The 22,797-nt window shown below is 35.7% G+C and overlaps 1 protein-coding gene across 4 annotated transcripts in view; it reads left to right on the forward strand.

Annotated features, from left to right (window-relative positions):
* The window catches only part of csmd2 (CUB and Sushi multiple domains 2), a 343,711-nt gene that overhangs the window by 240,250 nt on the left and 80,664 nt on the right, over positions 1-22,797 (forward strand). For all 4 annotated transcript variants that reach the window (XM_067411157.1, XM_067411158.1, XM_067411159.1 and 1 more), the window contains exons 25-27: positions 4,619-4,745; positions 18,800-19,002; positions 21,165-21,356. In XM_067411157.1, coding sequence (XP_067267258.1) covers positions 4,619-4,745; positions 18,800-19,002; positions 21,165-21,356 — 522 coding nt within the window. The remainder of the gene's footprint in view (positions 1-4,618; positions 4,746-18,799; positions 19,003-21,164; positions 21,357-22,797) is intronic.

The following is a 22,797-nucleotide window of genomic DNA, read 5'->3' on the forward strand; positions in this document are numbered from 1 at the left end:
TAGCCAATAATCTTAAAAGCCTTTCATTCTTATATACTTTATATATACTGTTTTTCTGTGGAAGAGTTTATAGTTCATGGTTGGGGAAAAAAATTGGGAATTTTAAGTGTTCAATATTTCTCATCACTTCCTCTAGCTGTATTAGTATGTCATCATCACAAACTTTAAATCTGCCACATGGCCTTCTATGATACACTCTGAGAAGTCGCTTCATGAATATGAACCCCCAAAGCAGAAAGAGTTCGATTAATTTGAGCACTCTTTTTCTTTCTTTTTTATCTTCATGTGTGTGCATCTTCTACCACCCACCATTAAAATCAGCCTGGGTTTTGCTCAGTGTGAGTTTATCACAGACCCGCTTCTGCAGTGCTGTTGAATTTTGAATTATAGTGCTTTCTCACCTGAGCCTATGGAGACCTTTAGGCAAAATTGAAATGCTTGTATAGAGAGGGGAGAAATAGAACTGTAAAGGCATGAGCAAATATTTTTCATCCGCCATAACAGGAAACTAACTAGTACTGTAGAAAACAGAGGGTGGACAATGAGAAATGAGAAGTTGGTGAGAATAAGAGAAAGAGGGAGGGAATGAAAAGAGCGTGAGAGAATGAGAGAGCAAGAAATGTAGTTTTATGACTTACTAAGCAGGTCATCTCAGGAGTAGAAGAAGTTGGGTTTGTTTCATTGTGATTTATGGCTCTGCTGTCCAATATGGGAAGATTTGTCAGAAAGAAAGAAAGAAAGAAAGAAAGAAAGAAAGAAAGAAAGAAAGAAAGAAAGAAAGAAAGAAAGAAAGAAAGAAAGAAAGAAAGAAAGAAAGAAAGAAAGAACTGCAGGAAAAAAGAGCAAGAGAGACATCTGAAAGTAAAAAGAAAGAAAAAACGTTACAAATCTCAACTTTGAGATATACAAAAGAAATGAAAAATCTTGTTTAATGTGTGTTTTCATTCTCCATTTTCTTTCTAATTTTTATCCAGTTTCTGAAACTTTTGATTCTCAGAGAAGGGACAGAAAGTTGTGATCCTGAACATCTCAGAAGTGTGCAATTTGAGCACTGCAAATAAATAAATAAATACATAATAATAATAATAATAATAAAAAGTAATCCATATTTATGTATTGTCTTTCAGTACAAATAGCTAATCATCCTAACACACATTAGCTGTTGGCTAAGAAAGTGAACTGAATTTAAGATATATTCTGTTTAAACAACTAATATCTTAAATTTGCTTACAATTTTGTAAATAATCAATATATCTTGTTTTAAGAAGGTTTAGATGTTTGTACTGGAAAACAAGATTAACATAATGATTAAGAAAATAGTTCATTGCAGAGGTTCTTACACTATTTTTTCCACTTTTCTCTCACATTCTGTCCTTGTCTTCAAATTTTTTTTGCATTTAACTATTGTTTTTTTTTTTCTTTTTTTTTTTCTATGCTGCACCAACAGAAATGCAAAAAAGTGTGTCTCTGACTATGATTATACCCTTCAGTATGTATGACAATGGCTTGAGAATCTAAAGTGAGCATTTGAACACATTGCACTTGCGCGCCGTGACATGTATATCTCACATGACTACAAACACTGGCCACCGTGTTATTTGTGTCATTGCTTGACCGAGACTCAAGGAGAAATGCGTGTAGGGAAAGTGTCTGGAACAAAAGTGCCCCCTCCACTGACTTGATCGTGCTTCATTCCTGTACTTCAGTACTGTTTTGGAAAAATAGTACTTGCTGAATTATTATTTCTTCCTACAGTTCTTTATTTCTCTGCAAATATTTCCTTCTTTTTACTTCAAAGTGTCCATTCTCCCCTTTTATAAGAAATAAATAAATCATCTTACCGAGCTAACAACCCAATCAAAAATCAAGCGTTCCTGCAGGTCACGTCAGTCAAACTCGAATCAGCTGACTTTCAGCTGATCCACATCTACCTATAGGAATACGAGGCCTATCACAGTATATATATATATATATATATATATATATATATATATATATATATATATATATATATATATATATCCATCAGTATTATTAGCAGCTTTATCACGTTGCTCAGGAGATAATTACCCTCCTCCATCCCCAACCCCTCCTCTCATCCAGTCAGAACTTTGCCTTCTGATTCCCATTCAAATCAGACTAATTCTTGAAATATGTCGTACATTAAATTTGATCATTAATGAAATCTCCAATACATTGTGTTTGGTTCTGTTCTGTATACCCTAAGGGGGTTATTGCTGCTCTTCCTGCTCTTATCCATGCTAGGTTGTTCTTACCCAGAACAGAACCATACTAAATTCAGTATGTTTTAATTATAACCATCACTGAACATGCAGTAGATGGATATGACTAAAATGTTTATAATCAACTATACACAAATAAATTAAAATAAATGAATATGATATCAGATAAGTATTAATTAATTAACATAATTAACATATTTTGTGTCCTTGAGCCACATTTTTAAAACAGATTAATGTATACATTTGTTTTCATAGAAACTTTTGTGAGTAAAACGGTTGCTTGTAAGAAAGGTGACTAAACTGGTTGCTTTACAAAATTTATGCACTAGAGTGCCTGTCTTCAGGCCTGTCAAAACCCAAGGATCCCAATATCATTATTGCTTGTATGTGTAAAGTATATTGTAATATGTGTGTGCATAACCCAATTTATCCTAAACATGAGACGTGCCTTATGTTAGCGCTTCGAACTAAATCATAAACCTACATGGCTTACCCTACTGTCAGATGCATATATTGTTTAATGCGTTTGATATGCGTATTATTCAGCGCACAACTTACATTTATTGTTGTATACTTGCCTGTAAATTTTACAAATTCACTGTATTTCCATTTTGCATAAAGGATTATCCTAATAGCAAGCGAGTCTACAGTATATTTAACTTCACAGACTTCAATGACTGAGTGCTGGTGTGTATTAGAATGAGAGCCCAATTATTCTAAACTTATTCTAAAATATTTTGGTAACATATTTTGCATCCAAAAGTGTAAGCACTTCAAACCTTTTCACCATACACTGCAGAGTGTGTTGCTTCAATATTGACAGACATTCTGATCTTATTGAGATTTACTCTGAATCCTGTCCTGGTCCTGTCAGGGGTATATGTGTATGTACGAGTGTACACTGTGGGGCGCACGCATTTGACCTCTTGAAATGATCATGATGATGGCAGGAGTTGGAAATAAGACTCTCAGAACTTCCTGATCCATGAAACTGGAACTGTCACACGCACTGGGCCCAACCTCCTGACAAACAAGTGATTTGTTTCCCCACTGCCTGCTACCACCAGCACCACCATTGCCCCAGTGCAAGATGGATAGTCATGTCTGGTGCAGGACAGATTACCAACACTATCAGTGGTATTAGCCAAAGGAAATATGCCCTCCCTTGGGAAGGCTCAATCCTGGAGGTGATATACGGTCACATTATTCTGCTCATCACTCATAAAGCTCTGTGCTGAATGTATTCTTTTAAAGTGGAAAGTTATACGTGCCCTTCCACCTGATGGTGCATCGCTTTACAGCACACCTTGTACCATCCTTTCTTGAGGGATTTAGGCTGTGTCTACATTAATCTGGATACATTTGAAAACTATGTTTTTGTTTCAAAAAGCTTGCCGTCTACACTTACAGTACATTTTCCAAAAGTTACTCATCCACACTGATATCAAGAGAGCAGATATAATAAAGTTCTCACTCTATTCTTCTGGCACAGTCATTTTATTAGCAAAATATCCCACCACTCACTGTTGCATCCAGGTTGCACTCAAAATTGTTTGGTCTAAAACGTAATTGTTGGAATGTTTTGCCACAGGACAGCAATTGCGAGTAAATTTTCTGGCATCTTTGCAGAAAAATTCTACAAAGGAACATTTTACTTTAGCAACACTGTGAAAGTAAATAGCAGACACAACAATGCCGCTATAACCATAGATATCTATGGGTACAATATGCATCACACGACTAAACATGCATCATCATTTTCAAATACCTCCGTTTTCACAGTTCACACTACAATGTGAAACTGATCCACTTGGGAGAGAGTTTTCAAAAAGCTCTATCTTCATTGACAAAAATGCCATCTCAGTGTGGACGGAAGGCCAAAACGGACAGAAAAAGATGTATTTTCCAAGAAAAACGTATTAGTATGGACAAGTCCTTAGATATAGATGCAGAATTCCTTACGGAAGTGGACCTCTCACTTAAAGGATTTTTCCCCCTCTTGTTTTTAAAGTGAGATTCATTTTGAGTCAGTTTTAACTGAGAGAACATGTAAACCAAAGACCTGAAATGTTTCAACTATTGACATTCAGTCATGCATAGTCTACAATGAAAATTTGTGATTTTTAAATCTAATTCAAACCTGATAATCAATGTTATAATGTAAAATTAACAAAAATTATATGATATTACATTATATTATATTTAAAAATGTATTTATTAAATCATTACAATTTTACAAGTGAAAAAAAAAAAAATGCACTAGTGCCATCAGATATTTGGACCCCACTGTGTTTGTTTATTTATTTATTTTGTGCTTAAGAGCTGTGAGCTGTCATTGAAGGATGGTGCTTTTGTTTATCTCTTTCTTCACCCAGCCGAGTGTGGAGGAACAATTAAAGATGAGCCCATGGGCCGGATTCTGTCTCCTGGTTACCCAGCACCTTATGAGCATAACTTGCACTGTATCTGGACTATTGAGGCGGCACTTGGAAGCACCATCGGGTGGGTATCTACTCTTCCATTACCCCCCTCCTCACCATCTGTCCCTTCATCACGCTGTTTGTCTTTTGATATCTTCATCTGCCTTGAAATGTAACTTCCAATCATATCTTTCATCCAATATCTTCGACCTTGAATTTCAAGCCATTAACCCTTGCTGATGATCCTAAGCTCTGGGAAGTTCCTTAATTGAAAGGATTGTTCACTGTATTTGTTACATACATATTTACTTAGCTGTTTAAATGGGGACATTCCATAGACATATTTATATAAGAGTCATATTGTTGCTACTGATATAAGGCCATGACATTGATAACAAGAAAAGTAGCTGCCATTTTGGTTTGAAATGTTTAGATATCAATTTAGATATTCCTGCCTAATAATTGGTACTCATGAAGGAGCACAATGTTTTTTGTTTGTTTGTTTGTTTGTTTGTTTGTTTGTTTGTTTGTTTGTTTGTTTGTTTGTTTGTTTGTTTGTTTTTAAGACATCCATTGTTTACTCTAAAAAAAATCCCAAAATTAAAAAAAAAATAAACACCCATTTCATCGAGTGACTCAAGATGTCCATCCTTCTATCCCACCACGCTGCATCTAATTGGTTTGATGGTGTTTTTGTCAACTTTCGCCTTAGCCTCAAGCACCGATTGGCTGGCAGGCTGAGCAGTAGCTCTGCGCATGCCAGTATTGTTCATCGTGCTGTCACAGTCAGCAGGACTCAGAAAAGCTAGGAGGACATTAGCACTTTGGCAGTCCTACAGGCTGACCTCTTCCCTTCCCCAGCAAATCGCTCCCTTTTGCACTAATGAATGAACATGCCCCCTTGTTAATTGCCACTCGTTTCGCCAGCGTAATTTTGCATGAAATCTCGCCGCTGAGTTCTGCCTAATTTGTCCCGGGCTTTAATTGTGCTGTTTATCAGATACTATCCCCGCCCTTTATCTAGACACTTTAAAAGCTCCCAGACACTGCTTTCTTGCTGTGTTAAAGTGGTTCAGAATTGACATTTGATTTGGTGTTGCTGTGCTGAGGGATTTGTAAGGTGCCTTGAAGGTGTGGAAAGCTCAATCAAATTTCCCTTTTATCCCGTATCCTTTGTGTCCATAAATAGTTGGAAATGAGCAATGAGGCTAGTGTAATTATATCATAAGGGTGATTGAGAATCAAACGTTGGTACACCCCTCCAGACGCTCAAGCGAGACGAGCAAGCCATATGTAATAATTTAGGTCACCTGTCCTTTTTTGTATAATCATGTAATTTAATACAGTCTGATACTTAGATGTTGCCTGCTTGAAGCCTGTACTTAGTCAGTGTCATGTAATAATTGCCACAAAAAACAATGTTATCACAGTGTTCTTAAGCACAAAGGTGGAGTGGTTTCTCGTGGATTATTTCATTTATATTTTGCCCACTGTCTTTACTTTACTGTCACTTTTGATCAATTTAATGCATCCTTGCTAAATTTAAAAAATAAATAAATAAATAAAAATCTTACTGACTGCAAACATTTTCATATATTTTGGGAACCAAGTGAGTTACAACTGCCACTGGGTAGTAAGGGTGCTCCGATCAATCGGGCAACGATCGTTATTGGACGATAATTGTTTGATCGATGGTCTCTATGAAGGCCGATCAGAAAACTTGCGAGACAATTGTTCTATGCGCAGCTGAACTTGCTTCACTACATTCACTAGTCTGGCAGTTCTACAAAAACAAAATATATACATTTGAAAAATTTGAAAAACTATAAATGTTTGCAGTGTTATTGCGGAGAGATTGCAACGACAGCAACCCTACAGCGATGACAGCAAGAAACTAGGGCTGTCCGATATTAGTGTTTTTCTTACCTTAATAGCGGTGCGCTTTTATTCCTCCCTAAAAGCAAAACTTAACATCCAAATCAGCTATATAAATGATTGTCATAAAATACAGTCTACTGTTACTAAACTGCAGGATGCGGTTGATTAATAAAATGAGTCAAACTGCATTAAGCCGTGAAAGAGATACTGTTCTCCAAGCAGCTTTTTTGCGCCTAAATGGTTAAATGCACACAGAAATATGCCAAAAATGCCTGGTTTGATGAGTATTTGCTTAAAAACAGACGGTTAGGTCTTAAGTGAACATAAACAGTTGGGAAATAAATCACATGTGTAACAGTATATTGGATCTGTGCATTCGGCTGCGCCTTCAAAAAAATATCTGCATAACACCCCATTTACAGCCAGGTTTGCCTTTATTGGCTAGCAGCCACATCTAGTACAACATGAAGACATCCGTAGTGTTTACCACCGAAACGTGTTAGCTAAGTAGACATGTCTAAACTTGAGAGTAGTGTGTGAGTTATTTAAAATCTTTTTTTAAAATATTACTTGGAAATCATGTTCCAGTACTTCATTCTGCAAGCAGCAGAAATTATTTCCAAAAAAAGCCTGTTTGTCAACACTAAACAGCTGTTACAGTGCATTTGTGTGTGATGTGCTGTTTATTTAAGTATATCTAGTACAACTATATGAACACATATGAGTATCGCAGGTCATGTAATGCGGTGTTAGAATGTGTCTGTGTTTATCCTCTGCCTGTATGTCTGTGCTTAGTGTTATTATGAGATCCCCTTCCACAGGCACAGTATAATTAATAGATTGGGTACCTTCCAGTCTCAGACCTAGTTCCCCAGTGTAAGGTATGCACATACATTTCTTTGATCTCATCTCAAGCAATCAATTATTCAGGATCATTTGCAATGCAATGGGATTGAGATTATGTCCTTAGGGATAGACTGGTGTGGTGTATGACCAAAATCAACCCTTATATAACAGTAATTTTGTGTCACAGTAATGGCATATATTATGAAACACTTCCTTTTAAGTAATAAATCTATAAATTGTATTATAATATTATTTATAAACACATAAACTACCTTTAAAAACTCTGGGGTTGGTTTAGAAATATTGTCTTCAGTCACTTTTTATCAATTTAACGCATTCTTGCTGAATATGAAGTAGATTATATAAGTCTATAAAAATCTCTTTTTTTATGCTGCAGTATTATATGATGTGTCAAACTGAAATTGCTACCATTTTAATTAATAAAGTTGTATACACTGCAAGTGCCATCTGCAACACACTTTGAAGTGTGTGCTATATTTTACAGTTTGATGGATTTTTTTTTATTTTATTTTTTTATTTATTTTTAAAAAAATTAGATATACCTCAGTATAAGTGCTTTATATCTCTTTATTATAGGAGATACATTTGTACTGTCATAGGGTGTATGCTGTGATACCACCCAGCTCCAGCTGTCCTGTCCTGGTGGACTTCCTTATCCAGAGGGGCTGATGGAAAAGTCTTGTGTGTGGAGACATAAAAGGATGTGTAAGGGTGGACTGGGATGGTTGTATGATGTGGCAGGATGTTGACGGGCAGGGACACACTTTGGGGTTTCATGAGGCAGGGGGTGCAGGCGATATTTCATCATTCTTTCATCACGGACACATCTCTACGTTTGAGATGCCTTTGTTTGGCAAAGGTGATAATTACTTTCAGCAGCCACTTCACACGCGCACTCACTCACACACACACACACACACACACACACACACACACGCATACACACAGAAAGATATACTGCCTATCCCCAAATGTTCTCATCCACGTGGGATTAGACATCGGTTAAGCCTGCTGTTCCAGAGCCGGTTTGGAACATTCGTGTCGCAGCTCAAAGGATCGTACTGTCACACTCATGGCTCATCTGCAGTCACGAAAGAAATCTGAGGAATTAACGGAAGCTGGGGTCCCTCTTCCCTATTCTGCTGTTTTATCAACCTCTTTTTCTCTTCCTCTAAATCCTTCAAGTCATAAATTAGCCCTGTTCTCTTCTTGTTCCCGTCCAATCTTGTCAAAGTTTACACACATTTCTTCTCTTCTCTTTTTTTTCTTTCCTTTTTCTTGGCTTGTTCAATTCATTGTCATCACACTTCTCTCCATTTGTTCTCTTGCAATCTATTTTTACTGTTGAACCAGAAGAGAAGTCACCTAGATTGACGACTGGACTATTCAATCAAAATTTTATGACTGTAACTAATATTGTATACAATTACATATTTTTTTTTTATTTATTTATTTTTTTATGTATTTATTTTTATTAATATTATTATAAAAATTTATTATGGAAAATTGAAATGGGTTATTGTGCACCAGTGCAAATAATACAGAACAACAGTTTGTTTTTGTTTGTTTGTTTGTTTTTGTTTGTTTGTTTTTGTTGTGCATTATTTATTCATGTGGTGTATGCCGGGAATAATAGTCCTGCCTCCAGCACCACTGGCATGACTGTGTGCTTCTTTAGTAGCTTAATCAGCAACATCGACCAGCTTGACCAGCCAAGATGCTAATGAACATCATCATTATGTTGTTCCATTAGCTAGACCAGCACCAGAAATTGTTTTTGGAGTAAAGGCAGGGCTAGAATATATATGTGTGTGTATATATATATATATATATATATATATATATATATATATATATATATATATATATATATATATATATATATATATATATATATATATATATATATATCTCCTCATTGTAATTGCCCCCCGGATGTGCAAGCATAGGCATGTGGCTAGAATGCCTGTGCATAAATGATCTGATCGGTTGCTTTTTTTATCAGCAGGTTAGACAGGCACAGGGGAGAAACAGACCCCCCAAGAATCTAGAGTTGATCAATCAATTAATGAGGCTAATTTTTAATGAGCTGTGAAATTGTGCCGTCTCACTTGCAATGTCTGCTTGGTCATTACTCTCAATATACAAACTGTCAAAGTTTGAAACTCACAATTTTTCTAAAAGGTTAATGTACCCCAAAATCCAATACTTTGCTAAATGGAGGAAATGTGCTCACGCGCACCGAGAATAATCTGATGATAAACACCCGGATGGCTCTCCTGCCGGTGTTCTCTGGGGAGCACTTTGCATTGGGGATGGCTGACAGCGGTGAAGGGAGGAGACCGTGCATTGTGGGTAGAAAGTGCTGTGCACTTGTTTTTAAGGTGGCCAGGACCTCATATCTGCTGAATCAGACTGAGAACTGCTTCTTACACTTGTACAATCTGCCAACACTGCAGATAAAGATAACTAATCATTAATGCATCAGCTAGTTCCACCCACTCTTCTCTAAATTAAGTTTTTTATTTATTTATTTACTTAAATTTTCATGTTATATAATGAATTACAGTCTGTTTTTATTTATTTATTACTAGACAAATGCTAGACTAACATGAATTTCTAGGCAGTTTTGTGCTGGTTATTGTTGGTTTGGTGCTGATCTAGCAGGTCTAACATAGTCGTACTATTCATCAGCAGAATTTAACTGGTGAAGCTAGCCAACAAACATGGCCTCTCTGATAAAGTTTGTTGTCCAAGGACGTCTTTCTGGATTTGAAGATGCTAAATGAGTTTTGAGCGTTGATCTTGTGGCCTTGACCTTGAGACCTTTTGAAACCATCTTCTCTCAGACTTTCACTGCCCTGGAAAAACTTCTTTGAGCAACATGAATGATGCAATAAATGAATCACTTTCTCTATTCCAGTTCATTAAAATGGACAGCCTGGTTCTTAGACAAACAGGTCATGCTCTGGGACTGAATCTGGCTTTTTTTTTTTTTTTACCACAATCAAAACTTGTCCTCTCCTTCAATCAAATAGCTTCCATCCAAATTGCAGTCATACCCATAAGGGATATGTCCTGCACAGATACGTGTATAAAGGTGCCCTTGAGCAGCTTGATGTTCTATACTCTGCTGCTGTGAGAGATGAGAACCATCATTGCAGTGATTGCAAGGCAGCACTGTATTGATATTCTGACATAATTTTGTTTCCTTCTTCAGAATCTCCTGTGGACTCACAATGATCTTACCGCAAGTTATGGCATCATTGTAATAGAGTGCGGGGTCTGAAAGTAGAAATTCAATCTGTAGGGAAAATGATTTATATACAAATCTACAAATCAATTCTTCAATGTTAAAACAGACAAAACAGACCTACTGTGAGTTAATCAATGCTATATGCTTTCACTGAAGCCATCATCCCACATCATCCCACATTACTTAACTTGTTTTCAAAATAATTGTGTTTAACAGTATAATTCCTGGTGGTAAATTTAAATTATCCATGATTCTGCAAAAAGATTCTACCAATTAGAGATCCATGACAAACAAATTGTGCTATATATATATATATATATATATATATATATATATATCAGTCAAACCAAAATTTATTCAGACACCTTGAACATTTCATTCATTAATACAGTTTATTCACTACAAAATATGACAAGATCTCAGAGTTAAACTGTGTCAGAATAACACTTAAGCAAAATATGGTCAGGTCAAAGTGTCTGAATAATTTTTGGTTCCAAATTCGTATCAGTTTTACTGGTAGTCCACTGTATGTAGAATTGTTGGGTATAATTATGTCACAGTTTACTTTATCTTGCTATCCTAACTTACATAAATGAACTAGTGTCCTTCACCCACTAGTAAAAATATTGTGATTGTGATTGGTCTTCTTTCTTGAATTATTGTCATATTGTCATAATTGTGATTCAATTCAGATATTTTGCATTTACTTTAATACTGACTTGTGATGCGCTTCTATTTGTCTTGCTTCACATAACAAACAGCCTTTACACAAAGCAGCTCTGATCTTTGCCAACTAGTAAGCACTGGTGTTTTCTTAGTACAGGACATCTCCATCTCTAAACCCTACTGTCCACACATTATTTACAAAAATGCTACATTACTTGATTTTTCTCTAGATACACCAGATCCTTCACTGGTTGCTTAATATTCAAAAAGTGACTCTAATGAGTTTCAAGAAACTATCAATTTCTCAAGTATTCTTATCATGGACATTTTCACAAACACCTGCAAATGCTTCTCACGTTCTTAACAATCATTAGATATTCATGCTTTCACAGATTACCATCTTATTTATGTTAATATCTTGTTTTTTTTTTTTTGTAATGTCTTGTATGTTTTCAAATGTGATTTTCATTATTTTATTATTTACTCGCTTTTTCCATTCCCTTCAGAATAATGAACACCGGCTATATCGTCCATGTAGATTTTGTTCTCAAGTGACTTGCCTGGTTAGATGAGTAAACAAATAAATGCATCCACAGACATGCATTCACAAACCTCACGTCGCTCCCTGTCTGCCAAGTCATTGCAGCAGGAACACGGACGAGACTCCCGGGGTAGCAGCGCTGTTTGGTATTCATATGACACAACTCTCCTCTCCATTCGCCTTTCTTCCTCTCCTTCTCCCTCTCTTTGGCACTTCCTTTGACATCTAATTGAACCACTTTGTTTCTTAAAGATTCATGCAACACTTTGCTTACCTCTTGGGTCCAACTTGAAAATTGTGGTCTTAGTTGTTTAATTTGGAAGGACAGGAGTCTTGGCTCAGTCTTATGCTTGTTTTTGAGTAAGTAGTTGCTTTTGAAAAAGAATAAAGTGAGTAAATCAGGTTGTGCATGACCTCTGTTGAGATCAAAAGTATTTTTGTTCCATCACAAGATGCAGTTGACCTCTACATTTTGCGTGGTTTGAGGGGAAGAGATCAAACCTTGTGGGGTTTAGTCTTTCATCTCCATTCACTTTCCCCTTTGTATTTAACATGCAAATCTGACAGACTGTAACCACCCACTCTCCTGCCAACGCTCCCCACAACCCTACCGACTGCCATCCCATCAGCGAGGATTACATGAAAGAGTTGTAGAGCAGTAGAGAGAGAAACAGGAAAGGATAGACGAAAGAGTAAAATGCATTTCAATAAATAAAAAATGAACATGAGGATTAGTTAACGATAGTGGCGTATGGATTAGCTGTACCAGTATGCTGTTTGTTCAGGCAAGACCCTCATTCTCCACTCAATATCCGTATCTCTCTCCTTCCATGAAGACTGAGGGTAATTATCTAAACATCACGACCAGTGCTGAGTTCAAGGAAACCCCTTACGTTAAAGGTGCCATTGAACGTTTTTTTTACAAGATGTAATATAAATCTAAAGTGTCCCCTGAATGTGTCTGAAGTTTCAGCTCAAAATACCCCATAGATTTTTATTTTTTATTTTTTAACTGCCTATTTTGGGGCATCATTAGAAATGCGCAGATTCATGCTGCGGCCCCTTTAAATGCTCGCGCTCTCCGCCCACAGAGCTTGTGCTTGCCTTAAACAGTGCAAAAACAAAGCTAATATAACCCTCAAAATAGATCTTTACAAGTGTTCGTCATGCATACTGCATGCATGCATTGGATTATGTGAGTATAGTATTTATTTGGATGTTTACATTTGATTCTGAATGAGTTTGAGGTTTTGCTCCATGGCTAAAGCTAACATAACACACTGTAGGAGAGATTTATAAAGAATGAAGTTGTGTTTATGCATTATACAGACTGTTTAAAAATGAAAATAGCGATGGCTTTTGTCTCTGTGAATACAGTAAGAAACGATGGTAACTTTAACCACATTTAATAGTATATTAGCAACATGCTAACGATACATTTAGAAAGACAGTTTACAAATATCACTAAAAATATCATGATATCATGGATCATGTCAGTTATTATCACTCCATCTGCCATTTTTCGCTATTGTCCTTGCTTGCTTACCTAGTCTGATGATTCATCTGTGCACAGATCCAGACGTTCTGCCCTTGTGTAATACTAACTGCCCTTGTGTAATGCCTCGATCATGGGCTGGCATATGCAAATATTGGGGGCGTACACCCCGACTGTTACGTAACAGTCGGTGTTATGTTGAGATTCGCCTGTTCTTCGGAGGTCTCAAATGAGATTTATATAAGAAGGAGGAAACAATGAAGTTTGAGACTCACTGTATGTCATTTCCATGTACTGAACTCTTGTTATTTAACTATGCCAATATAAATTCAATTTTTAATTCAAGGGTACCTTTAAGAAAAAAAAATTTGGAACAGTACTGAGGGTTACTTATGGGTTTTCTTTCTTAACTTAAAAGGATAGTTTATCCCATTTCTGCAGCCTTATGTCTTTCCAAACCTGTTTGACTTCCTTTTTTATGTGGAACACAAATAATTTTTTGGAAAAAATGTTTCTGGAAGATGTCTCAATAATGTCTATACAATGAAAGAATTCAATGTGTTGACAGACAGTTGAGATATATTTCTTTAAAATATTGCCTTTTGTGCTCCGCAGAATTGAGACACAAGAGTAAGTAAATGGTGATATTTTTTTTTTTTTTTTTTTTTTTTTTACTATCCCATACTGGCTCAGTCTGGTTTAGCCATCTTAAAGCAGCCTGAATCAGCACAGAATCGGTTCTAGTCTGATTAAGAATTAAACATAAATAAAGAGTATGTGAAGATGAAATAATTCTGTGAGCAAAGTTTAACTGTGCATTGATCTTCTGTATTCAACCTAATGACCATCAAAAATGAAACATTTTCACCAGCTTGTAAATTTAACTAAATTGATCTTTTTTGAGCAGGATAGAGAGAGAGTACTAATGTAATTGAATAATATTTTTTATATATTTATATTTTCAGTTTTATTTATTTATATATTTATATTTTATTTTTAATTTTAATACTTCAAATTTATTTCCATAGTTGCCAAGGCAATAGACACATCTCCGCGTATGGATTTTATTTATTTATATATATTTTTGTATTTTATTTTATTTTATTATTTTTTTTTATTTATTTAGTTGTCCGCTAGAGTTTTAGAGGGGTTTTGGATGAGTTTCAACTGATTTAAGCAGTTTTTTTTTTTTTTTTTTTTTTTTTGAGACTATTAAAAGGTGAGAATGAGAATATAAAAATGTATTTTAAAAGATGTGACACTTCAGGCTGGTTTATGATGGATATCGTTGATTTGGTGCTAGATTAGCTCATTGACATAGGAGCTTGTTGGCGACACCAGTAGACCAGCATCCAAAATACAACACAAGCTGATTCCATGAACTGCACATAACACCTGCTTTAACATCTTGCAGTTAAAGAGGAAGCTGGCTGGCACTAACGGAATGGGTGCATCATTTTGTGCCTGCTTCCCCTTGAGAAACCAGCCGCCACTTGCATAGATTAGGGCTTTATCATTAGCATGACACAGATCTGTCCTATCGGCAGTGATGCGATGGATGTTGGAGATGTTGGAGGGGTTTTCTGAAGTGCTCGTTTCCTCACAGAAAGCAACAATGTGTGTGTGGTAAAACTTTGGGTTGCCAAATGAGTGGAGGGGGATGGAATAATTTGGTTCTTTATCAGATTTGTAATAGCACTCTGGCTGTAGGCTGATTAATCTCATTTAGAACTTCTGGATTGAATAATGTTGCTCTTTCTGCCTGTCTTGCTGCCTCCTCCTGTCTCTCTCTCATAAGCCCCTTCACACAGATTGTGATGTTATAGCTGGTCACTATGTTGGTCACTAGTTTAGCAATGAATATATATATATATATATATATATATATATACACACACACACACACACACACACACACACATTTGAATAATTAAATAAAGATGAAACATTAAGTTACAGAAGCTATTCAGTCAAGAGTGATTTCTTCGTCTTCTGATTAACATTAAACACACAAAGCAGAAATATTAGACCGCTGTCCCTTTAAGACATAATTCAAAGATCCAGTACACTGAGACTGATACACATGCGCCTATGTGTTTGTTAGGATACTCGCTAAGATGGGCACGTTGACATCATTTTTGTGTGATTTTGTAAATTTAGGTGCAGGACTTGAAAGAGAATTTGCTAGCTGTGACGCGGCTCTCCACATGTCCTCACAGAGCGCGCAAGCTCTCTTTCGCATCTTAAGGATCACTGTTTAAATTGTCATGGTTTAAAGAGTTTAGTTTAAAGAAAGATAGCTACATGATATGTTCAGGTCTCACCTGCGCTCGTGCGCTATCAACACCCGGATGATGACGACTTAAATGACTGGTCATAGAGTATTCCGCATGTCATTGAACATTTGTTTACGAAGAGTGACTGTTTTGTCCATGTTCTTTTGATCATCGCTGTTGTAACGTATTGGGAAACCAGAATGCACATCCATCGACTAAAACATACATTAGCCCAATCCGTCTGTTTGTTTTGCACGTTGTTTTCAACAAACCCTATTATATGCTTCATCAGATTTGGGATGAACCGCGGTGCAAGTGTGTGCCGAACCGTGGGTGGAGAACTGAACGGCAACAGCAACATGCACAAGTTCCGTTCAGACAGGAACAGCGTGATGCGGGAGGACTCGCGCTACAATGACAGAATATGACACTGAGTTCGTGTTTTAAAGCGAAACAGACACTGGAATGAATAATTCTCTCTGCCATCTCTAATATAATCAGCATGGACTTTAAGATCATCTAACCGCGTGAGGTAAATTACGTTATGACACAATTTCACATGCTTCCGTATTTTTATTTATTTATTTATTTTTTATTTATTTTTTTGCGTTAAATATGAATTAAATATTTTAACGCGTTAAGGGTTTTGAATTAATCGCAAGCGTTAACGTTGACAGCCCTAATACACACACACACACATGTGTGTGTGTGTGTGTGCATATATATATATATATATATATATATATATACACACACACTAATTTGCATAAACTTTTCTCATACAGACTTTACCACATTGTGTTGCCCCTGAATCCTGTCTTTCTTGTCAGTGGAAATCACTGACTCATTGAAAATGAATGAGTTCCCGCTGCTTTGTTGGTGTCGGTGTAATCGGGGCTTTACGATGCAAGGCCTTTCTTTAGTGTATACGCAGCTATAAATAACTGTTGGTCTCTTTCATTTCACACCCAGACTTTGTGCAGAGTGAAATAGCTGTAGTTCGCACTGTTGCTGTATATTTTGTGTTTATGTGTTTCTTTCATACTGAATAGATGTATTTTTTAAATCCTAAAACCCACACAATTTAAAATTGAAACTGGGATTTAGAAATACTTCCCACTCACATCTTTATGGGTGGAGAAACACACACAGAGAAATAGGTGGAAACCAGGGGAAGCTCTGCTAATTCACTTACGTGAATTACAGTAAGCCAAGGCGTTTTGCAGCTGGTATGTATGCGCTGTCATGGCAACAATTCAGTGGAAATACTACACACGTATAGCCTACAACAATTAGTTATTTTCATTCCAACAGCAGTCGTTTATAAATGAAAGGATTGCATTTTAAATACAACCCCTTTTGATGGACATAACTGGTGTCATGGGTTACATGTTTGTTTTCAAGAAATAAGTATCTAACTTGGCTTTTGAGACATCAATACTTTTCATACCGCCCCTGAAGTCATCCATGTGTAAAAGGCCTGTGAACCATGACGGATACGGTCAGCTTTTACACATGATCTCTTTTTCTTGCTCACTTATCATTGACCTGTGGTAATTCACGGAATTGCTGTACTCGACCCATTGTCTCTTCCTGTTTATTTTGCAGAAAATACCCTTTTTTTCTCTTTTTTTTTTTTTTTTGATTCTGCGTTAATGAAGCATGGTCTGTGTTAATGAGCTTTTGTGTTTTGTATGTGTGACAAAGTTCTCTGCCGCCTCCTTGGTTAAGGGCTTTTACTTCGGTTTCTTAAAAGCAGGCTCCTGACATCATTTACATAATTTTCCTTTCAAATTGCTAACTGTTGATGATTTAACTCTTACAAATCATTACAGTCATACTGAGATTGGTTTATATGAACTTATGTATATCAAGTTTTGTTTTAAATGTCTGTATTGTTCTAAAAAAAAGGTTTTATTTTCTTGAATCTCCTTTAAAGCATTTTGTAAATGATACGGTGACTGTTAGGTTAGGGTTAATAGAGTAAGTTGACATGTAACATGCAAGTTGACTCGCAAGTTCCTAATAGTCAGTAGAATGTCTGTTTGTGGACCATCAAAATATAGTGTTAGCAGATATTAAACAGACAGTTTACTAATATTCTAATGACTGGTATTTGACATGTAGTTGCAGAGTGTTCCACAGATTGCTCTGCACACAAATGTCTAAGAAATTATTTGGGACAAATGTATTTCCATTTTTAAAGATCAGTGTGAGAAAAGTGACCTACTTCTGAAGCATGTTGGGTTTTAGAATAACCAGCTTGAATTTATTTAATTCAATACGGATGTTCCAAAAATTCTAAAACTTTCATTTAATTTATTGTGCTTTTTGATTTCGTGCTTTTTGGTCCTTGTTTTATTTTTTGTCATTTGGATTTTTGTTTCTGGTTGTACATTTCTCTAATTCGAAAAATACATTTTTCTTTAGTGTACATCATAATGCAGTAGACTTTTCTCAAGAGGTGAAAAAATCTATTTTGCAGCAACAATATACAGAGCCATTTTTGTAAAGACAATCTGTTATAATTATCTATAGAGAACACTTTGTTAGTTATGTATACAGTACCTCGTGCATTAGTAAAGTAATCTGGTTCTGGCATTTAGGTTCCAGAAAACAAGTACATTTCCCTCAGACTGGAAGTAGCATGTCTCTTTCATGAATCACTTCTTAAAGTCCTTATTTAATTTCTGTCTCTTAAAGGTTAATTATTTAAATTGCTGCATGTTCCACCTTATAGCTGAAAAAGATATTTTCTCTCATTCATTAATATTCTTGTTTACCCGTAAATGAAATTTTTGCAGGCGTCAGTCGACTAATTTTCACTTACTTTTGAGTCTTATTTTTTCTCTTTATCTTTTCTCTGTCTGTCTCTCACTTTCATATCCTTCTAATATTAAGTACTATCCAAGTGCTAATTTCCTGGTCTGGCAACTCCAAATTAACCATATCTCTCTTAGAACAAATTATTATTATATAACTAGTGGAAACCTGTGAAAATGTACAAATTAACACTGTGATTCCAATTACTTCTCTTTCCCCTTGGTGCCAAATACTGTAGATATGATTGCTTTCTCTCTTTTTCTCTCTTCCATCTAACTATTAGTTTCTTTAATCTAAACTGTCTAATGTTATGTTTGTTTGTGTAACTCCACAGGTTGCATTTCCTGGTCTTTCACACAGAAGAAGTGCATGATGTTTTGCGGATCTGGGATGGGCCTCAGGACGGAGGTGTGCTCTTGAGAGAGCTGAGTGGCTCTACTCTTCCTCCAGACCTTCACAGCACCTTTAACTCTGTCAGTCTGCAGTTCACAACTGACTTCTTTACCAGCAAGCAGGGTTTCGCTCTGCAGTTCTCGGGTATGTGTTTTACTCCGTTCACTCTCATTCCGCTTCACAGCTCCATACTTTCACCAGCGATCAGCGTAGATTGTTTGATTACAGAATTCACAGTCCTTGTAGATGCTTTAAAGGATTAAATAGTTAATTCCCTCAGATATGAAGTACATCCATTTTTTATTTTTTTGGTTTTGTTCTTGTGCATTGAATCAAATTGTTGTGATTCATCATGGAGCTATTTGATTTGGTTCAAGGCTAGAACACCTTTATTATTATTATTTTATTTTTTATTATTACTTTTTTAATGTCAATGCAGAATATGAACTGAAATCTTTCAGAACAAGGTCACTGTAAAGTGGGCGGTTGCACACTTATATTTATCTGGGTTGCAAAAACCAGAATATTGCAAAAAACAAAATGTAAAAAAAATGGTGTTTTCTTTCCATGTGTTCCAAGAGACTGTTGCTCTTTTGATTAAATGTATTGGGCGATTGGTCTCACAGTTTTGGAAGATAATAATCTGAGCATTATTCAGTATCATGCTTTTTGGTTAATATCTAGAAATTTGTTTGGTAAATGTACTTCAATTGTAGCTTATGCATATGTCTTACTGAATGGGAAAAAAAAAAAAATATATATATATATATATATAAATATATATTTATATATATTTATATTTATATATACCTTAAAGGTGCAGTATGTAATATTGACAGCTAGCGTTTGAAATGGGTACTGCAGTCCAAATTCAAAATATTGGAGAATTGGAGAAAAACCAAAACAGACATTCTGACCCAGAATGCACATTTCAAAGTTGCTTAATTTGAAAATTAAATGAACTTGCTGTAGCATTGTTTTCGAGGAAACAGGTATTTGAACTTAGCATGTTTCCTAAATCTCTGTGAACATATTATGATATTTATATGATTTAGTACAGTAAAAAAAAAGAGCGTCACCTAAAGTCTCCGACAGCACCCACCCTGTAGCACAGCCTAGCAGACACAACCTCTCCACTGACAATAAAGGAAACCCGTTAAGCCAAGGTTTATGTGCTTCTGTCTGCTGTCAGCCTGTAACCAGGGTAACCATCCCCGTCCACCTCCATCAGCCATCACTCCAACCAGAGAATCGTGATTTCTTGCATGATACTTTAGAGAACCAAAGAACAACATTAAAGGTTTCACAAAAAGAGTAAAAATATATGCCATTATTAATCAATGCCATGTTATTTTACTTCCAAAGCATCCCATTTTACTTTCAAAACCCATCTGGGTTATGGCATCTTTAAGAGTGTACCACAAAGTTGCAGGTGCCTAGATAAATGAATAAGTGTGTGTAGAAGAATGCAGACTAGAGCTGTCATGTGGGTGCTCAGAAGTGCTACAGATTCTAACTATGTAGGTAATCTGTAGGTTTGCAGCAGTTATTGTTGATGTCCATAATGGCTGGTAGGTCAGTACCACAACCCAGTAGATGACTTAGATGGTTATGCAGTGGTTCTCAAGCAATCAAACTTCCGAAAAGGAAGATAAATTAAAATGAGACAAAACAATCATTAAAATAAGCTAAAGCATAAAATTCAAAATGTAAACTGACATTCTATTTCTTATTTCATTCATTCCCTCAACAACTGTCATTTTTACTTCAGAGATGGTCTTAAAAAAACTGGAAATAAGAGGGAATTGTGATTTTAGACTGATGTTTAGAAATGTTACAGAAATTAATAAAATGTAAAAATCCCATGGCCATTTTTATAATGGATGTTCCTTTAAGCTTTAAATTATTTTAATGGGTAGAAATTGCTATTTGTGATTAAACAAAATAATAATTTAAAAAAACTGTAATTACAAAATGACTAGAAAGGTCATGTAAATTAATTAGTGTAAAAATAAAACTCTGAAGAACATTCAGTTATTGAAACTTCTTAAATGATTAAATGTAATTATTTTAATTATAATTGTTTTGAGTTATTTCATATTTCATTTTTTTAATTTCATTTTTTCAGTCCTAGTTTCTGTAAGTTTTGAAAATGGGCAGCTTCGTCATTCCAGTAGAACTTCTATGAATATCTTTGGGGGCCTTCATATATTATCCTTGGTCTTGGAGACAATATATAAGGATATTAAGTCAAGGTGATCCATTGATTACATTAACTTTTGTGACTGTTATTATTTTTTTTGCAGTTTCAACTGCCACTTCCTGTAATGATCCTGGCATTCCAACAAATGGCACTCGCATAGGAGACAGCAGAGAGCCAGGGGATCATGTGCTGTTCCAATGCGATCCCGGATACCTCCTACAGGGGGCGACCAAGATCACCTGTACCGAGATCAACAACCGTTTCTTCTGGCAGCCTGATCCGCCCACCTGTTCTGGTATGAGCATGCCAGATTAAGAAATGTAAACATTCCCATCCTCAACCAACACTTCCACTGTGATCCCTCCATTTTTACGTAGTCATTATTCAACATATTTTCAACGTAAGAGTGAGCGGTTTAATCTTGAATGAGTAAGGCTTCCGATGTCAGCCGCTTCCAGTAATTTTAGCTGTACAAAACTGTCTGTTATGCTGCTTCATCTTGCAATCTGGTATTTATCATATTATTTTAATTTATTATCATAATTATAAACAGTTATTTTGCACAGTTTTACCATTTACTGCACTTTGTTATTCTTTTAGTTATTTACTGATAGCGGCTAATCAATCGAAAGTCTTGTACATTCAAAGAAAACTTGCTTCATGAAAAATAAGGTGGACTCTGTCCCATTAGCATAAAGGAAGACACTAAAATTAAGCAATATCGCACAGCGAGAGTGCAGTTGTAATGAATATTGACACAGTTGTGATTTGGCTAATGGCGAATAATGCTAATGCTAATATACTGTTTGTGTTGTGACATCAAAACTAGAGAAAACACTTTATACACTGAGCAAGGTATCAGTATTTTGTTATACAGTACACATTCAGTGATACTAGTATGAAAGCAGTTACACACTAAGAAACCGTTTATGTGCAAACTAGATTCAAATAGACTCAAGGTTGCAATTTAAGTCATATTGAAATTCCTTTCAGTTGTCTTTGTTTAAGGCCTAGGTCACTGATTTAGTTTGCACCCAATTTAAATGTAACACACACACAATACATTTTAATATCATACACAGTAAGTATAAGAACATAAAAATATTCACCACATTATTGACTACATGAGAGGGCTAATTTATGAGATGATGAATCTGGAGTACATTAGTACAGCAAAGATATCGTTATTATTATTAATATTTCCGCTGGACCTGGCCAACTGTTTACCATCTATTCTCTTGCACCAGCTTCATTATAAAGATTTCATCACATTTTTGTGGACATGAGGGACCGTAGTTATTTGGTTTCTTTTGTGAATTTAAGCCACTTTATAATAACAGTCACACTAACAATAGTACAATTAGGTTGCCGTTTTCAATTAAACTCAGTATGAGTGTGAAATATGAACCCTGGAGATATTTGCTTGTTCCAGGTGAAATACCTGACATTGGATCAACAAACCTTCATTGTTAAATGATATTCTTTAGAAAAAAAATACAAATTTGCTCTTAGTGAAAACAGTAAGTGTTGACCTCTTTCAATCAGAATTACAATGGAATTCTACATTAGTGGTTCTCAGTCTTTTTGACTCCAAGGCCCCCTATTGTCAACAAAAATATTTAAGGACCGAGGGATTCGTGGGGTTCGATATTCGAGGAGTAGGGTTAAGGTTTTTTTTTTTTTTTTTAATAAAATAAATATGTTATGGTATTTATGGCATTTTAAGATTTTATTCA

This window comes from Chanodichthys erythropterus, chromosome 15 (assembly GCF_024489055.1).
Source record: "Chanodichthys erythropterus isolate Z2021 chromosome 15, ASM2448905v1, whole genome shotgun sequence".
NCBI classification, from domain to species: domain Eukaryota; kingdom Metazoa; phylum Chordata; class Actinopteri; order Cypriniformes; family Xenocyprididae; genus Chanodichthys; species Chanodichthys erythropterus.